The sequence below is a fragment of the Mirounga leonina genome, unplaced genomic scaffold, assembly GCF_011800145.1.
Source record: "Mirounga leonina isolate KUSES-001 unplaced genomic scaffold, KU_Mleo_1.0 Mir_170, whole genome shotgun sequence".
NCBI lineage: Eukaryota > Metazoa > Chordata > Mammalia > Carnivora > Phocidae > Mirounga > Mirounga leonina.
The window spans coordinates 25,120,796-25,146,368 of record NW_023270433.1 but is presented as its reverse complement, the minus strand read 5'-3'; the positions used below and the strand labels follow the sequence as shown (position 1 = coordinate 25,146,368).

At 44.4% G+C, this 25,573-nt stretch overlaps 1 protein-coding gene and 1 long non-coding RNA gene across 11 annotated transcripts in view; both read left to right on the top strand.

The window, feature by feature from the left end:
- The window catches only part of ZNF462 (zinc finger protein 462), a 136,319-nt gene that overhangs the window by 69,043 nt on the left and 41,703 nt on the right, over positions 1-25,573 (top strand). For all 10 annotated transcript variants that reach the window (XR_004681248.1, XM_035016140.1, XM_035016137.1 and 7 more), the window contains one exon: positions 3,570-3,761. Coding sequence is in view for 9 of the 10 variants with exons in the window: in XM_035016140.1 (XP_034872031.1) it covers positions 3,570-3,761 (192 nt within the window). In the remaining variant the exon portion in view is untranslated. The remainder of the gene's footprint in view (positions 1-3,569; positions 3,762-25,573) is intronic.
- On the top strand, positions 18,280-24,298 carry LOC118017852. Its single transcript, XR_004681249.1, has 2 exons — positions 18,280-19,331; positions 19,547-24,298. It is a non-coding gene; the product is annotated as an uncharacterized LOC118017852 (long non-coding RNA).

The following is a 25,573-nucleotide window of genomic DNA, read 5'->3' as shown; positions in this document are numbered from 1 at the left end:
CCCGTGCTGAGCAGGGAGCCCAATGCGGGGCTTGATCCCAGGACCCTGGGATCATGGCCTGAGCCAAAGGCAGACGCTTAACCAACTGAGCCACCCAGGCGCCCCTACCCAGGCTTTCTAATGGAAATGCATGAATTGTTAGCATCTACTGAAGATAATTCCTAACTAAAATAAAAGTATAGTCTTGAGAAGTTCAAAGTGTCAGAGTCCTCAAGACATGCAAGATTTCTCATGAGATACCCTTAAATACATTTCCTTACAGCAGATAAGAAATGACTGTGGGTCATGAGTGTCCAGGAGCTGTGCTGGTCTCTGTAACTCTTGTTCCATCTCCTCGTGCTTCCGTCCTGAGCATCCCTCACCTACCAGGCTGTGCACTAGGCGTGTTATATTCATCACACTAGTTAATCCTCATGACAGTGCTAAAGGGTAGGTGCTATCCCCTTCAGTGTCAGAGGAGGATACAAAAAAAAGTGACCTGTTCAAGGCCACATAACCCACTCACTAAGAATTCGACTCCAGAACGAAAGCCTGCATCCTTATCGCTGACAAGATGCTGCTGGTCTCTCTTTTTTGCATCTGATGGAGGATGCTCGCGGGTAGCACATCAGAGCTCAGCCAAGAGAGGAAAGAGGTCTGATGCAGGGAAGGCGGGGCAGCGGGACCTGGGGGCCTCTCCGTGGTGTTCTCAGCCACACTCAGAAGCCCAACCCCACAGCACCCAGTGGCCCGCTCAGAGGTTTTGACCACCTTTCCTGATGATGGGTCCTGTCGAACTGGCTTCATGGAGTAAAACTCCTGAAGCCATCCAGCTGCCCAAGGCCCACTGGGCTGTGGATGGGGATGGGACAGGGAGGCTGGCTGTTCGTCTGTTAGTATTTTTATATTTTCGGGAAAAGTCTACTAAAGGCTATGGAGTAAGAGGCTTCAGGGTTCAGACCGCTATTTTGTAATGTGTGTGCGTATTGTAAATTCTTCAGCTGGGACACCCTCCGTCTTTCTCACAGGTCTCCGCCTTGGCAAAAGCAGTGTAAGCAGTGGGAGTTGGGTAAATGATTTGGCCTGTGGGAAGGACTTTAAGAAAGTACCAGAGGCTGCCCACGGACTCCAGGGCACTGAGCTGACCACACACACGGGCCTCCTGTGCTCGCTGGTTGGCAAGAGGGAAGCATCCAGAAAGAGAGGGGGGAGCGGTATAATTTGTTTCTCTGCACACCTGGGAACCTTGGTGTCCGTGTCTTGGCTTGGAGAAAGCCAATACATTTTCCAAAACACCTGACTCATCTTGTCTATGCTAGATGGATTGTTTTATTTTAAAAGGTAAAAGTCACATAGACGAATCAAATAATCTGGATTTGAATTCTCTCTCAGGTTGTGCAACTTGCCACTACCCAACCAGGTTCATGCAGCCAGGCTTGCATTAAAGAATTTAAAAATGGAATAAGAAGGGCATTGGAATTTTATACAATGATTAATATGTATTGACACATACATTTCCACGTTATATGGTAAATAATATTCTATATATCCATATTTATTATAGTAATAGATACCACTGTTGACAACCGGGCATCATCCGGACTCCCAGATGACAGCTGGGGACTGACTGAGGTTCTTGCTCGGGTCCTCTGACTTTGAACTTCTCTTCCACCTTGGGCTGTAGTTTGTTGCGTCACTGAAGGTTCTCTTCAAGGCTTTCGTGGCAGTACGTGATCTGGGAGTCATCAGTGGGAAAGCGGAGTCTCAGTGCAGAAGCTGGGGTGCTGTGCTCACCTCACATGTGAAGACATTAAGTCATTTTCAGGGTGGCTGGGAACGACCCATCTCAGCTGGGTCAAAGCGAGGGCAGAGGTTTACCTTCTCATTCCTGCTCTGCAGCTCTCTCCACAGTTCCTCCTCCCTGGCCCACAAAACTTTCCTTGCTCAAGGTCCTTTCTGCTCCTTTTTTCCCCTCTACTTCCTTCTCTTTCCTCTCCTCTGGTTTTAAAATTTCACCTTAAAAAAAAATGTTAAAAAAAAAAACCAAAAAACAACTCCTGCTCATTAGAGAAAATTTGGAAATGAAAGAAGAAATAAGAGTCAGTCACCCCATAATCTTATTCTCTAAAGACCACTGTTGTTAACATTTGATAACACTTCCTTTCAACCATTGCCTCTATAATTATTTTTAACAGTTGTGATTATAATTTAATCTAAAATATATTGTGCCTTTCTCTTTGTTTTTCTGAGTATCACTATTTTATTTTCTGTTATTTTTTTATATTATTACAAGCCCTTCAAGAATTTATTTTAATGAATGATCATTCATCAAGAAGCTGTGTCCACTTTTACTTAATCATTTCCTAATGGCTGGAAACCCTGTGTGTTAAAGGATATTTTCTTTTTTTTTTTTTTTAAGATTTTATTTATTTATTTGACAGAGAGAGAGAGATAGCGAGAGCAGGAACACAAGCAGGGGAAGTGGGAGAGGGAGAAGCAGGCTTCCTGCCGAGCAGGGAGCCCGATGTGGGCCTCGATCCCAGGACCCTGGGATCATGACCTGAGCCGAAGGCAGACGCTTAACGACTGAGCCACCCAGGCGCCCAAGGATATTTTCTTAATATCAACCCTGAGCAGTACAGATATTGAGCTGCAAGCATGAGCATTCAAAGCCTAATGTTAGGAAAAGCAAAACTGCTTTCTGAGTCAATCAAACCAGTGTTTGTCCAACAACATAAGCATGCCCATTTCACAGCCTGACCTTTTAAAATGCACTTAATTTAAAAGCTGACTTAGAGCAAAGGTGAACCATAGTCTCATTTGGTCACTGTTTCTGTGGTATAAAAATAATTAAAATAAAAGTGCCTACTTTTACTGAAATGTCCTGTTTATCAAAGAATATTGGAAATACACACATGTGCTTATACATATACAACTCTCTTTCTCTTAGTTAAAAAAAAAGAATGACTTATTTTTACCCATTTCTTCCCTATTGATTAGGTAGGGGCATGGAGTTTTATGCTGAGGTTTGTGAACTGGTAAAAAAAACAAACGAGGATGTGTGGAATCAAGGAGATGCATAGTCAGCAAAGAAGTAAAGAATGAAAATAGCACAATAGAGTTTGCACTTAGTTACCCTGTGCTTGGAAAGCCACTGATAGGCCCTTGGAATAAGAATTAAGTATATTATATTCTGCAGATGATAAAAAATATCCTTGAATGAAAGCTGACATGGTCATTTCTAGTGGAGAGAGAGAGAATGAGAGACTGGGAAACCTTCCTGAAGGAGGGATCGTAGACATTTGGTTTCACTCCCTGTTGGGGAATCAATCCATGGGCTCGTCCCTGTAAGTAGAGCATGAAATGAAAAGGGACCAGGTCACTTGATTATGGAGCTCATCGAAGAGTTTCAATCCCAGAGGAGCATTGTGGTGGGAAGGGGCGGGTAATTTGTCTGTGAGGCTTCTTAGACCATGAAGCTTCAGAGACATTTCCCTCGCTTGAATTAACTATGCCAATTCTGTTTTCTACCCCACCTTATACCCTTCCCTCTTTTTCCTGTTCTGCCCCTTACCGCCATCTTTTTCCAGGTGAACATGCCTACAAGTGTTCTTGGTGCTCCTTTTCCACCATGACAATCAGCCAGTTGAAGGAACACTCCCTCAAGGTCCACGGAAAAGCCCTGACCCTCCCTAGGCCACGGATTGTCAGTCTGCTCTCCTCACACGCTCACCACTCCTCCCAGAAAACTACCCCAGCCGAAGAAGTGGAAGACTCTAATGGTAATAAGGGGCTTCGGAGTCCTAGCTAACCACCCAGTGTTGGGGGGGGGGGGGGGACGGGGACGGGCCGCTGGGATTAATTGCCAGTCATTCTTTCTGGAGGAAAATCTAATATAAAACCATGATGGTTCAAGTGAAGGAAGAAACGTGGGCAGGTTGAAACAGTATAGAAATTGGAGTGGGAAGGTAAGGTGCCCTTGGTGAGTGCCTGGTGCCGTGGCCAAAACGTCAGTCTGGACTCGTGTGAGCATTGCTTATGGAAAGAGGACTCTGTGCACGCAGTAGTGTTGGAGTCTTTCGTGTGGTTGTGAGCGAGAAAGTGGATGTGATACCAGGCAGATTTATTTCTTTGTTTACTTAATTACTTATTTATAGCCTGTGTTGTTCTAAAAAACAACAACAACAACAACAAACCCGAAAAACAAAAAGACCTATGCCGTGAAGAGTCTGGGGGGGCCACACTACGCTACACAGAATTCAGAGGAGGAGAGGGAAGGGGGGCGGGGAACGGGTGTGGCAAGTCTGTCTGATTCTGTCGCAATTTAGGGGTTGTGTTGCGATTTCTGATAGCGAAAGGATGTTGAGGAAGCGGCAGCTGGGAAGAGGGTTTAACTGCCGAGGTTTGGAGCTTCAGAAATACAGAAAGCCATGGAGGGGTCTCCTTGCTGACAGTGTACCCAAAGCTGTGGGGTTGGGGAGGTTGCAGGTGTGACTCAGTGAGCCAGAGGACAGCTTATTGTTTTGACCAGACCAAGAAGCAGAAGTGTTTTGACTGCTCAGCTCACCTCAGGGGATTGCAGAATCAGGTATTAGGACAGGAGGAAGCATGCAGGTTCTTGGGAATCTCCCTTCCCTGCCCCTCCAGTAATCAGACATCTCCTACCAGCTCGAGTTCTTCCCATCCTGGGAACGCAGTGTTCCCAAGGTCTACTGTTCTGTTCTCGGGAGGACCTTAGTGGACTGGAAGGAAAGTTCGTGGGCTCTTGGCAACAGAGGATTGGCTTTGAGTCTGACTTCTCTCAGTGCCAGTTGTATTTTTCCAGACAGTCGTGGCTTCCACACTCATGTAGAGTTGGATAACGAGGCTATCTCCACTGACTATCTTGAGAGAGTAAGGAGTAAAGGCGCACATGTTAAATGCCCGGCACAACATCTGACACATGGTGGGTATTGAATGAATGGTCATTTTATTGCTGCTATTCTCATCCTTTGCAGTTTTGGCCTTGGGGGCCATTGATAACAAGTGTGAATTTGGGGTTATTTTTAATGCAAGGGTTTAAAAAGAGAGCCTCTTCAGGTAACCTGAAGATCTGACAGCTCAGCATGTCAACATTATGAGATTATCCAAAGAGTAAATGAGTAATCTTCCTTCGTGAGGTCTGCAAAGAAACAGCTGTGGGAGGGGAAGAGAAGGCGAGTCCCGAGGCTAAAGCTGCCTTTACTGAGTTAGGGAACTTGGTGGCCTCGCCTTTCCAGCCATCAAACGCTATGGTAAACCCCAGGGCTCCTTACTGGTATTCCTGTCTTAAAGGACTTTGGCTTAACAAGGAAGGCTTGTTCTTTGGACTGTGGCTTGTGACGAAGTGAATCTCCTCAAGTGTTGTGTAGTAGTTCAAAGTGTAGGAGGAGGCTGGGTGCGTGTTGTTTTCTGGGAAGACTTCGAGTCTCGGAGCTGGGGGATGGCGGGCCGGGAGCCTATGCAGAAGAGATGCTGTTCATTGGAAAAGCTGGGTATAGTGCAACAAAGGGCAAAATGTCATTTGATGTGAACTGTAACATCTTAATTCACATGATTTTTAATTAATTGCTTTCTTTGGAAATGGGAGCTACATCTCCAGAGCCATTTGGGTGAAATTGATGTATCCAACACCAATTCCAACAAGGGCTTTTCCTGGGACGGTTCTGTCAATGTCATGCCTTTTTTTTTTTTTTTTTTTTCCCCTTTGCCTTCCTCCCTTGAAAGGTGGGCCTCAGTCACAAGGCAGGGGAATCCTACCGACCACTCACTTGACCTGCGTCCATACTCTGCCAAGAGCTGTGCTCTGCACAGAAGAATCATAAATGAATACAGTACCTTTCTGGTCCTCCGACAGCTTAAAACCAAATATTTAGAAGATGCTGTCACCATGGGTTTGAACCAACCATAACCCTAAGCCTGAGGTCTAACCTTTTCAGGGGTGATTTCAGAGTCTTGGAAGTGAGACGAGGGTTGGGACCTTGGGGTGGGTGGTCACGGAGAGATGATAGTAGGATGCTAACTCTCTGCCAAACACAGTCTGTCTTTAGTCAACCACAGAAAGATAATTTGCAATATATAAAAGTGTTTTCTGTTCCTTTCTATAGAAAGAACACAGGAACTGCGAAAGCCCTGGGTGGCAACTATTTAGTGAAGCCCACATAGAAGTCCTTGGACTTGTGCTGTTTTTAATGTATATAAATAACCTTTATCAATGGGTCAGTAGTGATTGGTTTAATTTGATGGAAAAAAAAAAAACTTGATTAGAAGGTGGGTAAACAGAAAGAAGGCCTCAAATGGGCTGTTCTCATGAGTGAATAATCCCGTGGACAGAATCATGGTTTATTCGTTCAATAAGCCCTTACCGTAGGTCTCGCTTAGTTTTGGATGCCCAAGAATGACTGAAGGGGTTGAAACTGGGAGGACTATTTGCTAGGGAGCTGAGTGGTGGGTTCCTAGAAAAGACTAAGTCTGGGGGATGAAGAAACAGCTGCGGGGCTAGACAGTAGCCTGTAAATCATGCCTCGAATGGTGTTTGAAACATGCATGTGAAATCCAACACATTTTAATAGGGAGAAGCTCTGGGGCTGTTGGCTCTCAGTTCGGGTTTGCCACACTGCAGATGCCAGGACACTGGGAACACAAGCACCAAAAATGTGTTGCAGGCCTGGGGGGAGTAGAGAAGCCATAAAACCAGGGAAATCACCAGTGTGCCCTTGGCTTTCCGATTCCCTAGCGAGGGATGGGAATAAAATGAGTTGATATGCTTACTGCTGTGTGCCATGGTCAAATGCTTGCAGTCTTGAGAGCGAGCCAGTCTTCTCTGGCAGGAGGAAATGGGCTGAAAAAGAAGGTTCTTCCAAAGCTGCTCTCCCTCCCAACCCAGAGGGAAGCACTGGAAGGGGGGGAAGAAGAGCCGGGAAGGCAGAAATGAGAAGGTGGAGGGGTGATTTGCCCCCAGCTGCCCAGCCACGCACCTGTTCCACTCTTGGGCTCTGGGCTGTCCATCTTGACAGGTCTCACCAGCACGTGAATCCTTTCTAGATTCTCCATGATTGGTTGTTGGACGGAAGAGCGACGGCTGCGTGCCGGTGGTTCTGTTTGTAGGATAATGGGAAACAACGCGTAATTGCTATTCTAAACAATGCATTAAGGGGAAAATCATCAGGTTGTCAACAAAAGGAAGTGCTCTGCTGTGTTTGTGTTTACTGAGTTCCTTCTCCTGCCGTAGAAAATGTAGGACTGCGTTTTATCACGCTTTTTTCCCAGTCTCTGCTTTCAGGACAGAGAAATACATGGACACACACTTCTGTAACATAACAAAGGAACTAGAATAGCCTAGTTTAGTTAGGAGATTTGGTGAGGCCTCAGAAGCTACACGATACACGGGCGGGTGGCCATGTCATTGAAAATTGAGCTATATCCTTTCTACAAAGTCGGGCCAATGGTGACATTTCATTATTTTCCTCCCTTGAATGTCCCCCGAAGAACAGGTTATTTTCTTTCTTCTGTCTACCCAGTTATGCTGCATGGAATTGCCTGCTTTTAGGAAATAGCTACTGTGTTGCGTTTAAAGCAAAAATCAGACACTAAGACCAGGGACAAAATAAATAAGGTGAATGAGGATAACATAGTTCTATAGTCTATGCCCTAATGGCAACCTAGGGAGAACGCCGTGAACTTCTGGTCATGGTCCCTTTCTACTCTTTACAGTGTAGGTCTCGATACAGCCCACCCAATGGAGAAGTCTTTGCTGTTACAAATTAGCAGAAAAATGTTGTAAGGAGCTTTGTGATTTTTTTTTTCTGTTAGAATTTTTCAGTTATTCTAAACTCTAGAATAATGCTTGATAAGCACTATTTTTATCCAGATACCTCTCACTAAAGAACTATAGGCACTTCTTGTCATAGCCAAGTCCTGTGCACTGCGTGCGGAGTTTACCATTGGGTCACGTTTTCCCCATTCCAGAGTGGCCTCGCTAGCAAATACTGATGCATGCTACCATCTCTGTGCTTGCTACCCCCCCCAACCCCCCGGCATCTAACTTCTGCTTTTCCACTCCCATGCCTTTGAATAGGCTCTCCTGGGAGCTTGGAAGGATTTCCTCCCTGTCTGCTTCTGTCTGTGAGCCTCTGACTTTCACTTTCTCTGAAGACTGACTTTTACTGGCCCAACCCTCTACTCTGGTAACTCTTCTATTCATGATCTTCTCAGGGCTCTCTTTGTACTTGTCGATATGCTGCTGGTTCTGTCCCCTAATTTTCTGATGGGAGCAGTTAGGTGTAGGTACATATGAAATACTAATAACTTCTTTTGAATGACCAAGGATTTCTTGGAGACATCACAATTTTCAATCCAGTTAATTATATTGAGTCTCATGTCTAACTCCACAGAACCAAATTAAGAGGGCACATTTCTTTCGTTTCCATTTAAGACTAAAGTTCAAAAGGCAAACATTCTAAAGATGAAACCTCAGGGACTGCTTTAACAGAAATTTCCTGATACGTTCTGCAAGAAGACGAGATCTACCTTGATGAGGTGTCTTAAATATTGTCATTGTTCCCCGCATAGCAAGACCTTCTGTAGAGATGGGAAACTGAAGGTTGAAGCAGAGCATAAGCCTTTCCACCCCTCAGAAGGAGACCCGAGTGTAGTTGCAGAGAGGTGTCGCATTACTGAAGCGGTCACTTGTTTGCAGAGCCGAGTGTACACCCTGGAGCGGGCTAGCTTGTTCTCCATCTCTCTATAGTATTCGGTTGCCGAGTATTCGGTGAAATCCAAATTCAAAGAAGCTATAGAATGAAACTGACCAACAAAACTCATGGATTAAGAACATTGTCTATTCTACCTCAAAATTTGACCCACCTGGATTTTAACATAATATATTCGTTAGAAGAGACTCTTTTTTTTTTTTTTTAAAGATTTTATTTATTTATTTGAGACAAAGAGAATGAGAGACAGAGAGCATGAGAGGGAGGAGGATCAGAGGGAGAAACAGACTCCCCGCTGAGCAGGGAGCCCTATGCGGGACTCAGTCCCGGGACTCCAGGATCATGACCTGAGCCGAAGGCAGTCGCTTAACCAACTGAGCCACCCAGGCACCCCTAGAAGAGACTCTTTTTATGAGACTTACACCAGTCCATTTCTACACAAATCAGGGATTGGCCAACTTTTTCTGGAAAGGGCTAGATAGAAAATAATTTCCAGCTTTGTGACCATCTCTGTTACAGCTACTCGGCTATGCCATTGTAATGTGAAAGCAGCCATAAACCCTATGGAAATAAAGGGACATGGAGGTGTTCCAATAAGACTTTATGTACAAAAACAGAGAAGGCCAGATTTGGCTCACGGGCAGTGTCACTGACCTCTGCCCTAGATAATTGGGGGTGGGGGGCGGGGATTACAGCCATACCCATGAAATTAATCCCGTCTTTAACAAATGTCATTATCAACCTTTATATTTAACACGGAATGCTCCTAGATGCCACTTGCAATGTAACTTGACCTAAATATATTCCTTATTTCATGTATGAAATGTAGGGCATTAGACAGAATTTTTAAAATATTAGCACGTACATTACATTTAAGCTTAAAAGAAAATCTTCTCTAAGAATTATGTTGAGTCTAGCACCAAACGATCAACTCATTTAACCTTGACTGCGACAATACTTGAGACTTAAAAATTAAGATCTGAGATGCCTGCTTTTCAAAGAGAAGCTTTTCAGATTTCTAAATAGGTCAGACATAAAATTCAACCTTTAAGAGGATCCAATTAGTTGCTAGGGCATCAGACCTTCCACACAGGTTCCAATTGCAATCAAATTTCTCTTGAGGTGAAGGAAAGAAGAGGTGGTTTCTTTAAAAATGACAATAACGAGGTGGAGACTCTAGAGTGAATAATTGTGAAGTACAAAGATTTACATCGTTTCTAGCGCATGGGATACAGGGCATCATTGTAATGGCTTGACCGTAATTTTTCATAGGTTCTGCTGGTCACAAAAATTATCTGACCAGAGAATACTAACCTTCCCTTTTTGACCTCAGAACTTCTACATGAAAATGTGATGTAGAGTTAATTTTAATGCTTGTTATGAAGAACTGCATTTCCTCCAGAAAGATGGAGAGGTTTACGATGCCGGCGATGCTGTGGTTCGGTGATTCTGGGTCTTCTGTCATATGCCCAGCGGTCTTCAGGCGTTAAGCTCTTAGGACTTGGCATCCATGGCAAACACGAAACCCCCAGAATCGCCACCACCCCGAAGTCACGTATCACGTGATAGACCCTTCCCAAAGAACCCACCTGCCTGAGATTTCTGTGACTTTTTGAATTAGCCACAGTTTCATGTGCCAAGGATTAAAAAACATTTCAAGTGTAAGCTTTTCGTGTCCTGGGAACTTAGTCAACTAACCCATCTCCCTGTTCTCATGCCAAGAAAAACATTTGTTCATCAGAAATATAAGCATATACTGCCGAACTCACTCAGAGCTAGTTCCTAGCAACACTGGAGGTTTGCTTCCTAACTCCACGTCTGATTTTTGCATCTTTTGGTGGATGGCTTGGATGTTACCGTAAGTCTCCTAGAACCTATGGTATGGAAAGTAACTGAAAGAAAGAAGGAATCTCTTTTATTCTTTGGCAGAAAATATTTTCTGTTATTGGTCAAATCATCTAAAACAACTCCTCTCGGTTCTTTTTGGAAAGAAAGAATTTTCCTGGTCTTCTCATTGCCCTCATCAAATTTTGTTTCTCTGGAACTGGAGCCAGATATTTTAGCCCAATTATATTTGAGATAAAATCCTCTTCTTGAAACGCGTGATTCTATAGGTCCTCTCCTCGCTTTCAAATATCGTTCTGCTCTAGAGGATTTTATGCAAGCAGAAGGAAAGAGTATCGTATCTTGGGGGGACCGGCTTGAGTGAGCCATGATTCAGAGGTGGAGATCCTGGGACAGTCTTATTGGATCCAGCGGAGGGTATGTCCTAAGCAAGTATGAAAAAGACTTTTTTTTTTCAGGTACAGAGATAGGAAGAAGATGCTAGAAATAATATTTTGCAAACCACTATTATTTATTTTTAGAAATAAATTATATGAGTTTTGATGATACATACCAGGAAAGCATGTCCAAATAACATACAACTTTCCCTGTTAACTCATTCATCATCCTAAATAATATCCTATGGAAAAATCTCGGTTGTGGTGGTTAAATAAAAATGGACATGAGAGGTTCAAGTAGTAGGGTCTGCTTCCTTTTTGCTGGATTCACTCCATTGCAGTCTGTGCCCGGGACGGGATGAGTTCCTGCCACAGGGGCTCTTTACTTTGCAAGCAGTTTTAGAGCCATCTGCTTGACCCAAAGGAGGTGTTTGGCTGCGAGTACAGAGCCCAGCTAAGGTTTTATTTACCAGTACACTACTCTTCGAGAAGTCATTCCAGGGCTAGGTTCTTCAGCTTCCTCAGGGACACAGAATATTCTTAGATGACTCAGGCAAGCCACCCTCCTTATGTCATCTTTTATTTTAATGCACTGTGAGCCCTCCACCAAAGTGGCAGTTGATAGCCAGTCGAGCAACAGGGCCTCCTAAAGAACCCTTAATCTAGTCCTTGGCTTTTTAGCCTTGCTAGCTATTTTTTTCCTCCTTGACCAGTTTGAAAGTCATCCATTCTAGTTTTGCAATAAAGGGTTCTACCTGTCTCTTTTTTAATTCCTAAGCTATAAAGTTCATCATTATTTTTATTTTTTAAATCCTGCTGATTGCCTTAAATTTGTCATCTGGTTTAATATGTCTGTGAATCAGGAGTACAAATTATTAGTTTCATTTTATAGAGCAGGAGACGAATACCCAAGGAGTGACCTCATGCGTCTAAGAGTCACAAAACGTGTGTGTGTGTGTGTGTGTGTGTGGTGGAGCTTGTCTGAATCCGAAGCTTGTGCCCTTAACCTTTGTGTCATCTGATGGCATCCTTGTAGCAGAATGCACATCCATACATGATCCAGAGTGGCTAAGGGACAACCTCCTCTTCCATGTTTGGGGGTCCTGAAGTCTTCCAAAGGAAACTAAAGTCAAGTTTTTATTATTGATTGATATTTGGACCTTAGGTTAATAGATATATAGGTAGTGTGACGTTAGAACAGACTAGAGTGAAGTGAGAAATTGTGCATTTGGTTTTTAATAGGTATAGCCATGGAGAGGAGAAGAAATTGAAGAGTCACGGAAGGCTTCTTGATGGAGGTGGGGCTCAGGCTGGGCCTTTTAAGGATGAGTGAGTTTTGCACAGGTGGAAGCCCGTTCAGGATGGAAGGAGTATCAGAAGTGAGCAAATATACGGAAGGAGGAATCCTGGGACACACAGAGACCAACCTGGCTAGCGCGGAGGGTGTATGTTAGTGAGAGGACAGTTGGTGAGGTGAGCAGATGTAGAACCAGACCACAGTGGTACTTAGTTACCAGGAAGAGGTCTTTAGATTTTAGAAATGCAGGTTGAACAGGGAAGACCAGCAGCAAGGTCTCTCTCTCTTTTGGAAGGGGGAGGTTACTTTTGAACTACAGGTGCGATAAGCTAGCATCTATAGTCTCTGAGAATGAACATGCATTAAGAACAGTCATGAGAAGTAGTTATCTCCTTTTAAGATGCCCACGTATGTTATTCTTTTTTATTACAAAAGTAATACCTACTCATAATTAAAGAACAGCTTTATGGCAGTACGTAACCTAAAATGTAAGAGTCACCCTTAATGCCAGGCTTTTTGTTTCAGTACCTGAAATAATCTCTATTAACAATCTGCTCTACAGTCATCTCGTTGTTTGTTCTATGCATATACAAACATAGGTTCTAATATTTTTTTCTTTACAAAACTGGGACCATAGTATACACACAATTTTTTCATGTTTTTGCTCTCACTTGATAGGTTCTAGCACTACTTGACTCACACTATATTTTAAAATATGAGGATCTAGGGCACCTGGGTGGCTCAGTCGTTAAGCATCTGCCTTTGGCTCAGGTCATGATCCCAGGGTCTTGGGATCAAGCCCCGCATCGGGCTCCCTGCTCAGAGGGAAGCCTGCTTCTCCCTCTCCCACTCCACCTGCTTGTGTTCCCTCTCTCGCTGTCTCTATCAAATAAATAAATAAAATCTTTTTTAAAAAAAATAAATAAAATATGAGGATCTATATCTAAAAAAAACAAAACCTAAAAACAAAACTGATTCCCCTTCATATAATAAATATCGGTGTTTAAAGGCTTCAGTTATTTGTGTGTGAGAGAGAGATACATGTTTAGGATGGGATTCTCAAGATTTAGATAAGCCCTTGAAGTTTTGCCAATCAAAAATCCATTAATTGTGTTAATTTTAAGGCTCACTCATTGCCTAAAAAATTGCTTAAGTTTTTTTCCTGCTGGTTGAGGCTTAATACATTTGAAATATTGGCAAATTGTCCATAAGTTAAATGACAAAATCAAGATTACAGACTGTCTAGACTGTTCTGAGTATGAGCTATAATGAGATTTTGCTAGGTGATAAATATAAAATATGCTGGGTAGCTTCTGACCCTCATATTCTCTTCCAGTACTAGACTTGCCAAATACTCTTATAATTGTTGCTTATCGTATCTGTCTCCCCAGCTAAACTGTGTGCTCTCTGAGGTCAAGGACTGTTTCAGATCCCTAGCGCTTGGCAAGCCATCCAATAAATATTTGTTGATTTGAATTAGGGCAGCAAAACAAACCACACACAAGGAGAACTGACAGAACAGTAGTTTATATGTGGAAAAGCCTGGGACTTTCAGTGACTGTGAGCTCAGTTGTGCCGCGTAATGTTTGGAAAAAGCCAGTGGAATTGGGCTGCATCAATACCGTGATGTGCCGTCCTACCCTGATCCACGTTTCCTTGGTCACACCTGTCTCCTCCAGTTAACTAACGTTGGCCTTCTCCCCAGTGACAACACCATGTCCCTTTCAACGCTCTATAACCAAAGTGACTCATCTCTTTGCTCCAAGTGGCCAAGAAGAGGGAGCACATACCTTACTCGCTGCCACCTCTTGAGAATATTTCTGCTTCCTTCATCTAATGGTCCTTCTCAAATGCCTGCTCTCTGCTGATTTCCTCGAACTCCTGATGTTCTGGAATGTTCTTTCACTGTTCTCAGTGAACTCAGTGCTGGGTTCACAGCTTTCCTATTTATTCCAACCGTGACCATCGTGCTCTGGAATTCCAGTATACTAGACTCAGTGATAATGACCCAATAAATAGTTGGTCTCTTCGGGTCGAGAGACTCAACCTCCTTCCTGACTGTGCTCCATCCACCATTCCGCTGTGCTTGAATTCACCCTAAGCGCCTCACCTCCAGCATCTCAAGCTCTGAATTCTCTATGAGCAGGGCGCCTGCGTGGCTCATTTGGTTAAGCATCTGCCCTTGTTTCAGCTCATGATCCCAGGGTCCTGGGGTCAAGCTCCCTGCTGAGCAAGGAGCCTGCTTCTCCCTCTTCCCCTGCTCGTGCTCTCTCGCTCAAATAAATAAAATCTTTGGAAAAAAAAAATAGATTCTCTATGACGTCTCTACCCAACCCAGGCCCTGGGTTCCCCATTTCAGAGGGACTTTCCCCAGCATCCTGTGTCTCTAACTTGCCAGACCCCAACCCTAAAGAACCCTCACTCCACGTCCTCTGATTTTAGCCGGTCTTTCTGGCTCCAATCCCAAGCATTTCCGATCTGTTTTCGAGGTTATCTTTGTTAACCACAAATCTGATTTACTTTTAAGAATAAAGTTGAGCTCATTCGGATTTCTCCCTTTATAATGCCAATTTCCCTGCAAGTATACCAAGTTTTCTCCTGAGTGAAAGAGCCTGGAATGGAGTCACAGCCACTGCACTGGAGGTTGCTGGTAGCTGCAATCTGTCTAGCCAGCCCCAAAGCTAATAGTGGATAAATGGCGGGAGCAGCTATGTAGTTAATAACTGTGGCAATCACAAATGATTGTACTTGTGCATTGTGATTTTGCTGTTAACTCTGTTTTACAGTTATTTTAAAATTTTGCCCATGGGTAAGTTTTTAATTAGGAATACAGAGAGGGGAAGATGAGGAAATCCACTTCTACCTTGCATGCAAGCAAGAATAATGCCACCAACATGTCCATTAGAAGAGCGAGACAATTGTGATAACTAAATCAAAGGCGGTGAGTTTTAAGTAAAATTCCCACCTGACACATTGAAAGTGGTAAGTCCTGTATATTGTTTTGTCAATAATAAGGTCATTTTTCCTAACACAGCTATAGGATACTTCTGCATCTTGCTTAGGTTACCTATGTAGTGAGAGACTGGAAGGAAACATCACTCTTTAAAAATTTTAATTCTATGTGAAAGATAGATTTATTTTTTTTCCTCTTTATTATTTTTTCAATGGCTTTATTTTTGTGTGCCTCTCTACCCCGGTAGCTTAACAGAAAGGTTTATAATCCTTTTCACTATATTTCTCCCTCTTCTAATTTTCTGGGATATTATCTAAATCAAGTTATGCCTTGGGAAGAACGTTAAGAACATAGATGTTCACCTCTCATGTGTTGCCAGAGTAGCAAAGAGTTTGAGAACTACAGGACGGAGGGCTGGTGGTTCCAGGCAAGTCAGGGACAGGCTTGAGATTTGATTTATTTACGTATTTATTTATTGGCCATTTTCTAAACTGAGAGAAAGCAAAAAAAAAAAGGTATGAGAAAGAAGTTTTGTAAACTAATATACTGAGCAAATTGGTGGTTTGCATGCTAATCATCATAATCCCAATAAAAGGAGGTGACTCTGCTTGAGCTGGCCACATCAAGTTGAGAAGTGCCCAGGGCCACGGGACTGGACCCTCCTTGCAGACCAGGGGAGTGGCTCTGGGCTTCCGGTGTCCGGAAGGGGCGTGACGGTTACTGATACCAACAGGTCAGCGACATCCGGTGACACATTGAGCCTGTCCCAGGCCTGCCCGGACATTCTGGCGGTCTTGGCTCCCCTCAGGCACTCACCCTCAGGGGAAGCATCCAGATGTCCCAGGGAACCTCTTGCCCAGCTTGTAACCGTTTATTTTCAGTGGAATTTTGGAGGCGAGCTATGGTACTGGCAGCGAGTGTCAACTCTTCTGTGTATCACGGCGTTCATTTTAACTGAGCAAAGCAACTGGAGCTTGTGAAAATTAGGGGCAAATGATCTTTTGGGAATCTAGTTCTCTGTGGAGATCCTCTTTAACAGTCTGCATGGGAATGTTGGGCCCCTGAGTTTGAGGTCCAGCTTGAGAGCTGCTCTAGGCCCATATCCAGGAATCCATCCACACAGTAGCCCATGAGACACCCACCTATGCAGCCTCTGGCGGAGGTCCTGTCCACCCCCCTCCTTCCTGAGTGTGCTACGATAAACCATTTACCTTCTCCAAGCCTCCATTTCTCATATGTAAAATAATGATGATGCCTCCTTCGTGGGGTTATTTCAAGGATCAAGTGAGTTAACATATGGAAATGCTTTCATATTCTAAGTTACTATAGGAATATTAGATAGAAGCAAATTTCTTGTCAATTTATAATCAGTTGTCCTCATCCAGAGATGGATGAGGATTTTTTTTTTTAATAAGACAGGAAAAAATTTTTCATGTTTTGCCTTAGAAGCTGAATGAAATCTCTTTCCATCATGAGCTGTTTCTTGGGAGTCTAAAATAATTGAGTGTTTGGAGCATGGTGTTTAATCTGGAGCCCTGTTGATCTAAATTTATTTGAACTTTGGGGCTTAATTAAAACCATCCACACAAGAAAGTCCTTAGCCAGGGATGCCTTAATGGGCTGGTGAAATGCACTGATAAGTCCCCGTGTCAGATATCATCAGTTTTGTTATTACTGGCCCTAATCAATACATATCTTTAATTAATGATAACCATTATTTACTGAATGTCTATTGAGTGAATACAAACGTCATCTCATTTCATTTCATCCACACAGCGATCCCACGAGACAGGAACTTCCATAACTAGCTTCCTCCTCTTTGCAGAAGGAGGAAAAACGCTTAAGAACGGTCATGGTCACTTCCTGGCAAATTTGGGATTAGGCTGCTTGTCCACCTGACTCCAAAGCCCTGTCCCTTATGTCACACCATGTCCCTAAACCTCAGTTAGATGTATTATTTTTCCCATGGGAAGTCTGAAAAAGGGGAGCTCTCGGAGCCCCAGGAAAGGGCTCTCTGTTTTGAATATTAAAACCATTCTTGTATATGACCCTCTGCCGTTTGATTCTGCAATCACAGTCTTAGCCTCCAGATCTCTTGAGAGAACCAATATGCTCAACTTACACTCCCTCGCCACTTATTCTTTTCTTCAATGGCTGGAATTCACCATCTGCCTTCAGCTTTTCATTGAAACCAATTTCATGAAGGGACCTCGTATCGGCTAATTCCAGTGGGAGAGAGTGGGTCCGTCCTTGTTCGCACCTGTCATCACCTCCTCCTCCTCCCTCTCCCTGTCTGGCGTCCCCGGCACCGTAATGAAATGGCTTGCACAAGGGTTGACGACGACTCCAGACAGACAAGTCCATGGCCTCCACCCCTGCCTCGCCCTTCTTTTTTTGGCCGTGGCATTTAAAACTGCTGACTTTCCTCCCAGGGGAATTCTCCCGTTGTCTGGGACCTGCTGTCTCCTTCAGGCTCTCCTCCGGCCTCGCTGGTAGTACCTTGTCTTTACTCTGCACCGCTCTTCCTCCAGCTGCCAACACACAGACCTTGGGCCGGTCCTCGGAGCTCCCCCTTCACAAACACATGGAATCAACTCACTATTTAAATGACGCTGCCAAAATCTCAACCTCCAGCCCTCACCTGTTAGGTTCAGCTCCAGACCTTCTTTTCTGTCTGCTTCTCACCTTCTCTCCCTGGGGGTCTCATGCAACCTTCACCTCAGAGGTCCCGAAAGGGAACTCCTTACCTTCTCGCCTGTCTACCAGCGCTCATGGTAGCCAGCTAGACTCGTCTGCGTCTTCGGGTCTTGGCCCACAATCCATCAGCTGCTTGGCTGCCAACAAAGTCCTGTTGTCCCCTGTCCCCTGATGTCCTCTCACCCCCCCCACCGCTTCTTCCCCTCCTTCGCACACCCTCTCTTACCCAGGAGCCATCCCCGTACCCCCTCCACCTGCCAACTCCTCCCTTCGTCCACTCCATGCATGGTTGAGTCGCATTATTCTCCTACTCCAAAATCTAACTGCTCTGCATAGCCCGTTTAAAAAAAATTCCTACCCTCAACATTCTCCGTGCCCCTCCCCAGCTGCCCCTCCTGGCTTCCATTCCCACATGTCCACACCCTACTTGTCCTTCAGAGCCATGTGCAAATTCCTTCACTTTCATGATGCTTCTCATGATGTCCATAATGTGTCAGCTCTCTCTTTTCTGAAATCCTCTGGTGCTATGGCCTGCCTCTCTTGGGGACATGTGTGGTCCATCCTGCCAACTCTGTAATATTGCCAGAAAAGGAGCTCATTAGAGACAGGGTTTTTGTTCTGCTCATCTTTATATTCTAAACATCTGGCATAGGGTGACTTTCTTTCAAGAGTAGATGTCCTATAAATGTAAAATAAAAAGTTGTGCCCTATAATAGCTATTAAATAGTTTAAAGCAGCAAACCTAGATTTAAATTTTTTTCTCACTGCAGAGCCCCATTGTCTTCCAGCCATTCTGTTAACAACAGATCGAAATGTCCTCGGGCATTTGCTCTTTTCACTGGGGGCTCACTCATTTGCTGTGTGGGCCCGGTAGGAATCTCTTGTAACCTCTCCTAACAACCCGAGAGCTCTTGAAATAAGAGATCTGATGATCTTTGTATCCATCAAAGATCCAACATATAGTAGTTCTATTTGTTATGAATAAACAAACCATTTCTGTAAAGCTAACAAATCCAGAAGAATATTGGGTCACTTTACAAAATAATATTTTGACCATTGAGTTGAGTCTAAATGAGTGCAAGAAAATATTGTGTCCTTGGCTTGACACATGGCTTTTAAAACTAGGGTAAAATACAGATCTAGGAACATTTTGGATGTTGCGGAGGCCCTGTGTTGGGAACACAGACCACAGGATTCTGGCCGACACCAACACGTTTCTCGTCTTTGCCAGCGTGTGGACGTACCACTCGGTGTCCTGTGCTTCCTTCTTAGTTTTTTGCACATGAAGGTCCAGTAGGGAGCAGAAAAGATAGCCTGTTGAGTTTCTGTCTTTCCTTCCCATAGGTAGGGCCATAATCTATTCCAGATGTCAATGTAGAAATAGTAGGAACTGAATTTCAGATAAACGCTTGCAACCTGCTAGTAAAATCCAGAGCAGAAAAGGTACCACCTAGGTGTTTTCTTTCTTTTTTTTTTTTTTTTAAAGATTTTATTTATTTGAGAGAGAGAATGAGATAGAGAGCATGAGAGGGAGGAGGGTCAGAGGGAGAAGCAGGCTCCCCGCTGAGCAGGGAGCCCGATGTGGGACTCGATCCCGGGACTCCAGGATCATGACCTGAGCCGAAGGCAGTCGCTTAACCAACTGAGCCACCCAGGCGCCCCCACCTAGGTGTTTTCTACTTAACAAAACAAAGTCTATGGAATCACAGGCTTCTGCTGATCTCCCCTCGGCACATAATGTGCTGCCGGTTGGTTTTTCTCACAGTGGGAATGCATTTATCCCAAGCTGCCTTCCCCATCCGAGGTCATCGATCAAGGGCCATAGGGGCAATTTAGAGACACAGAAGACATAAAAATGTGAAGCCTCTGTCTCACCTGGTTCCAGCTTAAAACCCTCCAGGGGCCATCTCCTTTGCGTTCAGAAGAAATTCCAAGCTCAGCATGAAAGTTGTTTTCTGGGCCCCGCGTTTCCCTCTGGGGTCATTGCTCACCCCTCATCCTGGCTGCATACCGGCCCTGTGCCCTGCCTTCACGGACGCCTGCTATCTCACACTGCAGGCCCTGCTCTTCCTTCTTCCCAGAACGCCCTTCTCCGCCTATTTTCGCCCTTCCTCCTCCGCCTATTTCACCCTTCCTCCTCATTATTCCATTTACTTGGCTAATTCCGGCTCATCCTTGAAAACTTGAGTCTTGTTTCCTCCAGAAAACTTCCTGTCTGGCTGAGAGGCCTCCTTTGTGCTCCTTCCAGATCTTTGAGCTCTCTTTTAGTGACCCGGCACTGATCCTACTCTGCTCTGTCTTTCCATCTCCCCCAAGACCATTGGCTTCTAGAAGGCAAAGGCCATCATTTTATGTTTGGGTCCCCTAGAGTACGGCAGATTCCCTTGCATGCTATGGGCACTCAAACAAGTGATTTGAGTGACTGAATCTAGAAGTGTCAATGTTCCTGGTGCCACACACTGGCCACGGCACCCAAAAGGCCGAGAGGTATAGATGCGTGATGGCAGGGCTGCTTCCTGGCACGATCCCTTAGGTTTCTCATACTGAGTACTGGCCAAACACTCCAGGCTCAGCCAAGCCACAGGTTCCCAAGCAAGCTTAGATGCCCTCACTAGTCATGAAATTAAATCCAAAATCCGTGCCAGCTGAAAAATTTGAGACAAAATCCCTGACAGCTAGTAGGGAAAACCAGATAATCGAGCGGTACACATCTACGATAGATCAGGTGGCAAGAAGCGCTGTCCGGAGGGGAACAAGGGAAAGGGGAGGGAAGGATGGGGCTGCAGCATCAGGTGGGGTGGTTTGGGAGATGAGCAGTGGTCATGAGGATGATTGCCACCCCTCTAAATCGGATACCCAAGGACCTTGCTCAAAGCTGGAGGTGAGCTTGGAAAAAAAAAAAAAAAAAAAAAAAATTGAACGGAAGTCAACCCCCGGAAGGCTGGCCAGAAAAGTGTCTAAAGTTTGGAAATGAAATTCGCTCTGACAACTCTTTTTGCAGCAAGTTGATTTGTGACCATGCTGTGTGCATTGTGATCCGACAAAATGGGGCGAATCACGGAGTCTGTGGTGTTATTCAGGTCAGGCCCTGCCTTAGAGCCGCATCCAAGCCCCACGATCACACCCCTCCCCGCTGCAGCCGTCTCCACCTTCCAAATAAGCTGGTGGGTTGTTGCCAGAAGTACCAGTGCAGTTGATTCTGCCCAGAATCAGTCAGTCCAAAGCTGGCTGCCGAGCTCCTACCACGTACCTGGAGCTGGGATGAATGTTCATTACATCTGTTTAGAGCAGTGGGACTCCGGTTAAGGAGCCCAAATTCGTGCGTGGATAGAAAACACTCCATAAACTTTAGAAGGCAATTTATAATGCAGTGCAAAATGATGTGATGTCGACTTGAACTGCTGTGGAACGGAGACCCTTAAAGCCCTGCTTTGTGCACCAGGTGCTGTGCTTCCCACTCTGGCCTCCTCTGCTTCACACCGTATGCACTGTGACCCGGCACTGATCCTACTCTGTGTAGGCTCTCCCGTTTTACCCGTGTCACGCTCTCCCGTTTTACCCGTGAGGAAGCAGAGGTCTGCGTAACTACATGTCTTCCCAGGGTTCCCAGGGGGCCTCGATGCACCTCTGGAACCTCTTGTCCAGTTGCTCCCTTGGTTTTCCCATTTCAAGGTCATGGTGAAGATCAGCAAGAGACCTCGTAAGAAGCCCTTGACACAGGTGCTAGCCCAAGAGCTGGTGGAGACAATAGAAGGTGACCCTGGATCTCACCACCTGTCCCTCTGCCTTCTTGGAGGCTTCCACTCGACACCTGAGCCCAGCCCCACTGAGCAGGCGAGTTTAGAGCAGGCAGAAGACCTGTCTGTCCGAAGGGAAGAACCTACTGCTTTAATGGTGATTAAAAAACGTAGCTTAACCCAGAGCCAGGATTTTCTTCCACAGCATCAGAATAGGGAAAAAGAAAAGGAACAATGGTAAGAAACCCACCGGGTTTGTTGGTTTAGGAGACTCCCACTGCTGGGCAACGGTTTTAGAAAAACTCTGTGCTTTGAAGTGTGGCTTCTTGTTCTATTCTTGATAAACCATTGCCTTTCTCACCTGATTTCCATATCATCACTTAGAGCTCTACACGTATCTAAATATATATGCTTATACTCAGATGTGTTCTTCTCCCCTGGTTATCTAATCTTTGAAGAAATCGCTACAGTTGTTTCCTGCCCGGGCTGACTGCACTGTTCCTAGCAAGCCGTCCATTGTGACCAACTCCTTGAAGTCAGTAGGCATCTTCCCTCCAGTCAGGTCTTGAGGAGGAAGCTCTGTGGCCTTGCCCACGGCCCGCGAGCTCTCAATGCCATCTGAAGTTGCTAGCAAGCTCTCTACGGTTGAGGCCAAGTCGCTGATATAAAGAGGCTTTTGTACTCCAAGTTTTGCGTTGGATTTTCAGTGTGGTAAAGACATCTATATGACGAGCAGCAGGAAACATTACTTCCTCATCACGCAATTCAAAAGAGTCACAGGTGAATTTTGCATTTGGTATTGTAAGAGCTTCTCAATTAACAATGGCAGATGCCACCCAGAGTTTCCTCAAAAAAAAAAAAAAGAAAGAAAACATTAGAAAAAGGCTCCATTACCACACATTCATTGTTTCCCAACAAATTTCCAGCCAGCTTTGAGGAGGCTTTTTAAGAACGCACACTTTGAGTTACAAGTAACGTCTAGTGCGGAAGGAATACCTACAATGTTTGCTAATGACTGTGGCAGAAGGAGAACGTGTTTTTGAAACTGGGGCACGCAGGAGCCCCAGGTTCTCTTCCTGTTTCTCGATGGACTGGCCGGGGAACAAGAGGTCATCTCATCTCCACTTTGCTGAGTGCCAGAAGTCTCTATGCAAAATGCCTCATCTCTACGCTACATACCTGGGATGAGAGTGCATTCCCGATAGAGGAAAACGGGTAAAACAGTTTGTACGGTGAAAATATAGTGATAAATGTGTGCAAGGAATCCATGAATACTTTCTCATGAATTGCAGAGGGCTCCGTTTTCATGGCCGTAGAAGTTGACCGTAGAAGAGTCACGGTGCATTCAGATACGTGGTGCCAGTTACACCCGTGCATTTTACAAACCTCTGTGCCTCTCACTGGGTGCAAAAAAGGAGGAGAGAGTTGCATATGGAATCAACTGAAGTGCTCCCAGGTAGCCTGATACCAACTGTTTCAAAGTTTAGACTTCATAGCTGATTTAGGGTCAGAAGCAGAAATGATGCCTTTGGCTTCTTGGGATGGCCATGGATGATGAATCTCATGCCGTCCAAACTCTCAAATGTTCCAGAAGCCATTCTCCAGGTAATTAAAAAAGACCTAAGTTTGTTTCAGTAGAAGTGGGTCAGTGTTTCAGTGGGAAGCCTCTGTCAACCTCGGTGTCCCAACGAGAGAGTGCCATTTGGTTCATTGGATTTTCCTTTTAAATCCAGTTTTCCAGAGCACTTTTTTCAGTTTGAATGCTCTGTGGAGCCTAGTAACACGTTTATTGAGCACCTGCTTTGGGCTAGACCAGGAGCTCAGTTCTGGGGGGATATGAACTTTAAAGAAGTTACGGATGGATGGATGGATGGATATCTTATTTTCAAAGATATCCTAGTTCGGCAGAGGTAAAATAAATTAATCTCATGCCCTGTCTTGGGCACTAGTAGGGATTTTAATACTTGTACCTAGAAAGATCAAGGCAGATCTTTGTCATGATGGCCTATTTGAACTGAGTTGGGTTTTGAAAGATGGTAGAAGTTGAGAAGGCTGAAAAGTAGAAGAAAGGCATTGCAAGATGAACAGTGGTGAAAGGAAACACACAGCGAATGTTAGGAGCCCCTGTGTGGGTGTGGGGTTGGGTCGGTCTGGGAAGGTGCAGGAGGGCGGGAGCACCAACAGTGCAGAGTTTGGACCTTTTCCTGTCAGACACGGTGATGGTCATGTTTGCTCTTAGAAAAGAGAGGAATCTTAGGAGGAGAAGAAACTTGGAAACAGAATGCCTGTCAGGAACATTTTGCAGTGGAAGCTGATGCATGCAACCACAGGACCTGAACCAGAGCTGTGGCCATGGAGTAGTGGATGGGTCACAGAGGAAGTGCCATTCACGAGGTTGACCCAACAGGGCTTTCCACTCATTGACCACATAGAGCGAAAGAGAGAAAGGAATCAAGGAGGAATTGATCTAATTTTGTTGACTGGGTGGATGGTGATGCCATTTGCAGAAAACCACAGCGAGACAAATGTTTTTGTCCCCCAAATATAGGGCCTGGCAAACTGCAAGTCTTAACAGATTTAGGTCAGACTTGCCTGAATCCCCTTATAGAGAGAGAGAGAACATGAAGGTTCATGTAAAATCAGGCCATTGTGAGACCCTTTCAATGAACTTCAATAGGATGGGACGTGAACTCTCAAAAAGAGAAGTTGGTCTTTTTATTTATTTATTTATTGCTGTTTTTGTCATTTTGAAGACTAATTTTTTTGTTTTGTTTTGTTTTCTCATCTATTCCCTGATCATATTTCAAGGTTTTGTTTTTACTCATCAGAATGACAGGAAGTTTTCAAAGTGTGTTTCCTTCAAGTTTGGCCTCAACCTTATTTTCAGGATTAGGCGTTTGTTTTTCCATTTGCCTCCATGACAACCAAGCCCAGAATTCCTATATATAGTCATCCAGCGCCCATTGTCCCCCTGGCCATTGTAGCATAATCTTGTGCATCCAGGCCAGAGAGCTTCACTGATGATGGAAGATGAGGAGGTGCTGGAGTCCTTGGCCTGGAGATTTTCAAGGCATAATCAAAAGAAGGAAATAAAATAGTGTGCCTGCCTCTAGAGATTTATGTTCCCCTTTAGACACTATCCAGAAGTTTTTGGAATGGCCCATAGATGGAGAACATTTTTGAGACTCTTCAAAGGAAATGCTTGGATAGTTGAATCAATGATTTGTAGTTGGTGGTATTCTTCTGGATGCCAAGTTCTGCTCTGTGTTAATAGCATGAAGTAAACAACAGGTATCTTGAGAAACAGAGGGAGTTACGTTGAGTTTCAAAGGGATTTAGATAGAACCTAAGAAAAATTATTAAATAAATAAACTTTTTGAGTCTGAGAATCATCTTGACAGCATATTGTTTTTGTAACTTAAAATGGTAGGTGATGGATGGATGGATGGATAGACAGACAAGCAGGCAAGCCTGAATTTAAGAAAGTTGTCCACAAATTCAATCTAGCAACATTTTCATAAGTACCTTTTTTCATAAGTACCTTTCTTTATGAAAGGACCGTGAGTCTCTGTGGCTATAAAAGCATGTGAGGTACTATTCCTGCCAATCTAAAATGTAAGCTCCACAAGGATTCTTGGTTTTTTTGCACTGATGTATCCCAAGTGCTTAGAGGTGCCTGGCACGTAGAGGCCTCTCAATAAATATTTTCTGAATTAATAGAAAATTCGGAGCAAATATATAGACTGACATAGTAGAAACCCTCTTATTTGATGTGATCAATACTCACCTTCTCAGTTATAGTTGAAAGTTTCTAAATGCAGGGAATCCTTTTTAAAATGTCTTAAGCATTTTATTTTCACCTACAAAATAGATTCATTCACCAGTATTGGGATGTAGGGTCCAGTGTATGTATTGGAGTCCTTTGACTGAAGTTCCCCATTTCTTCTCTTGAATAAACC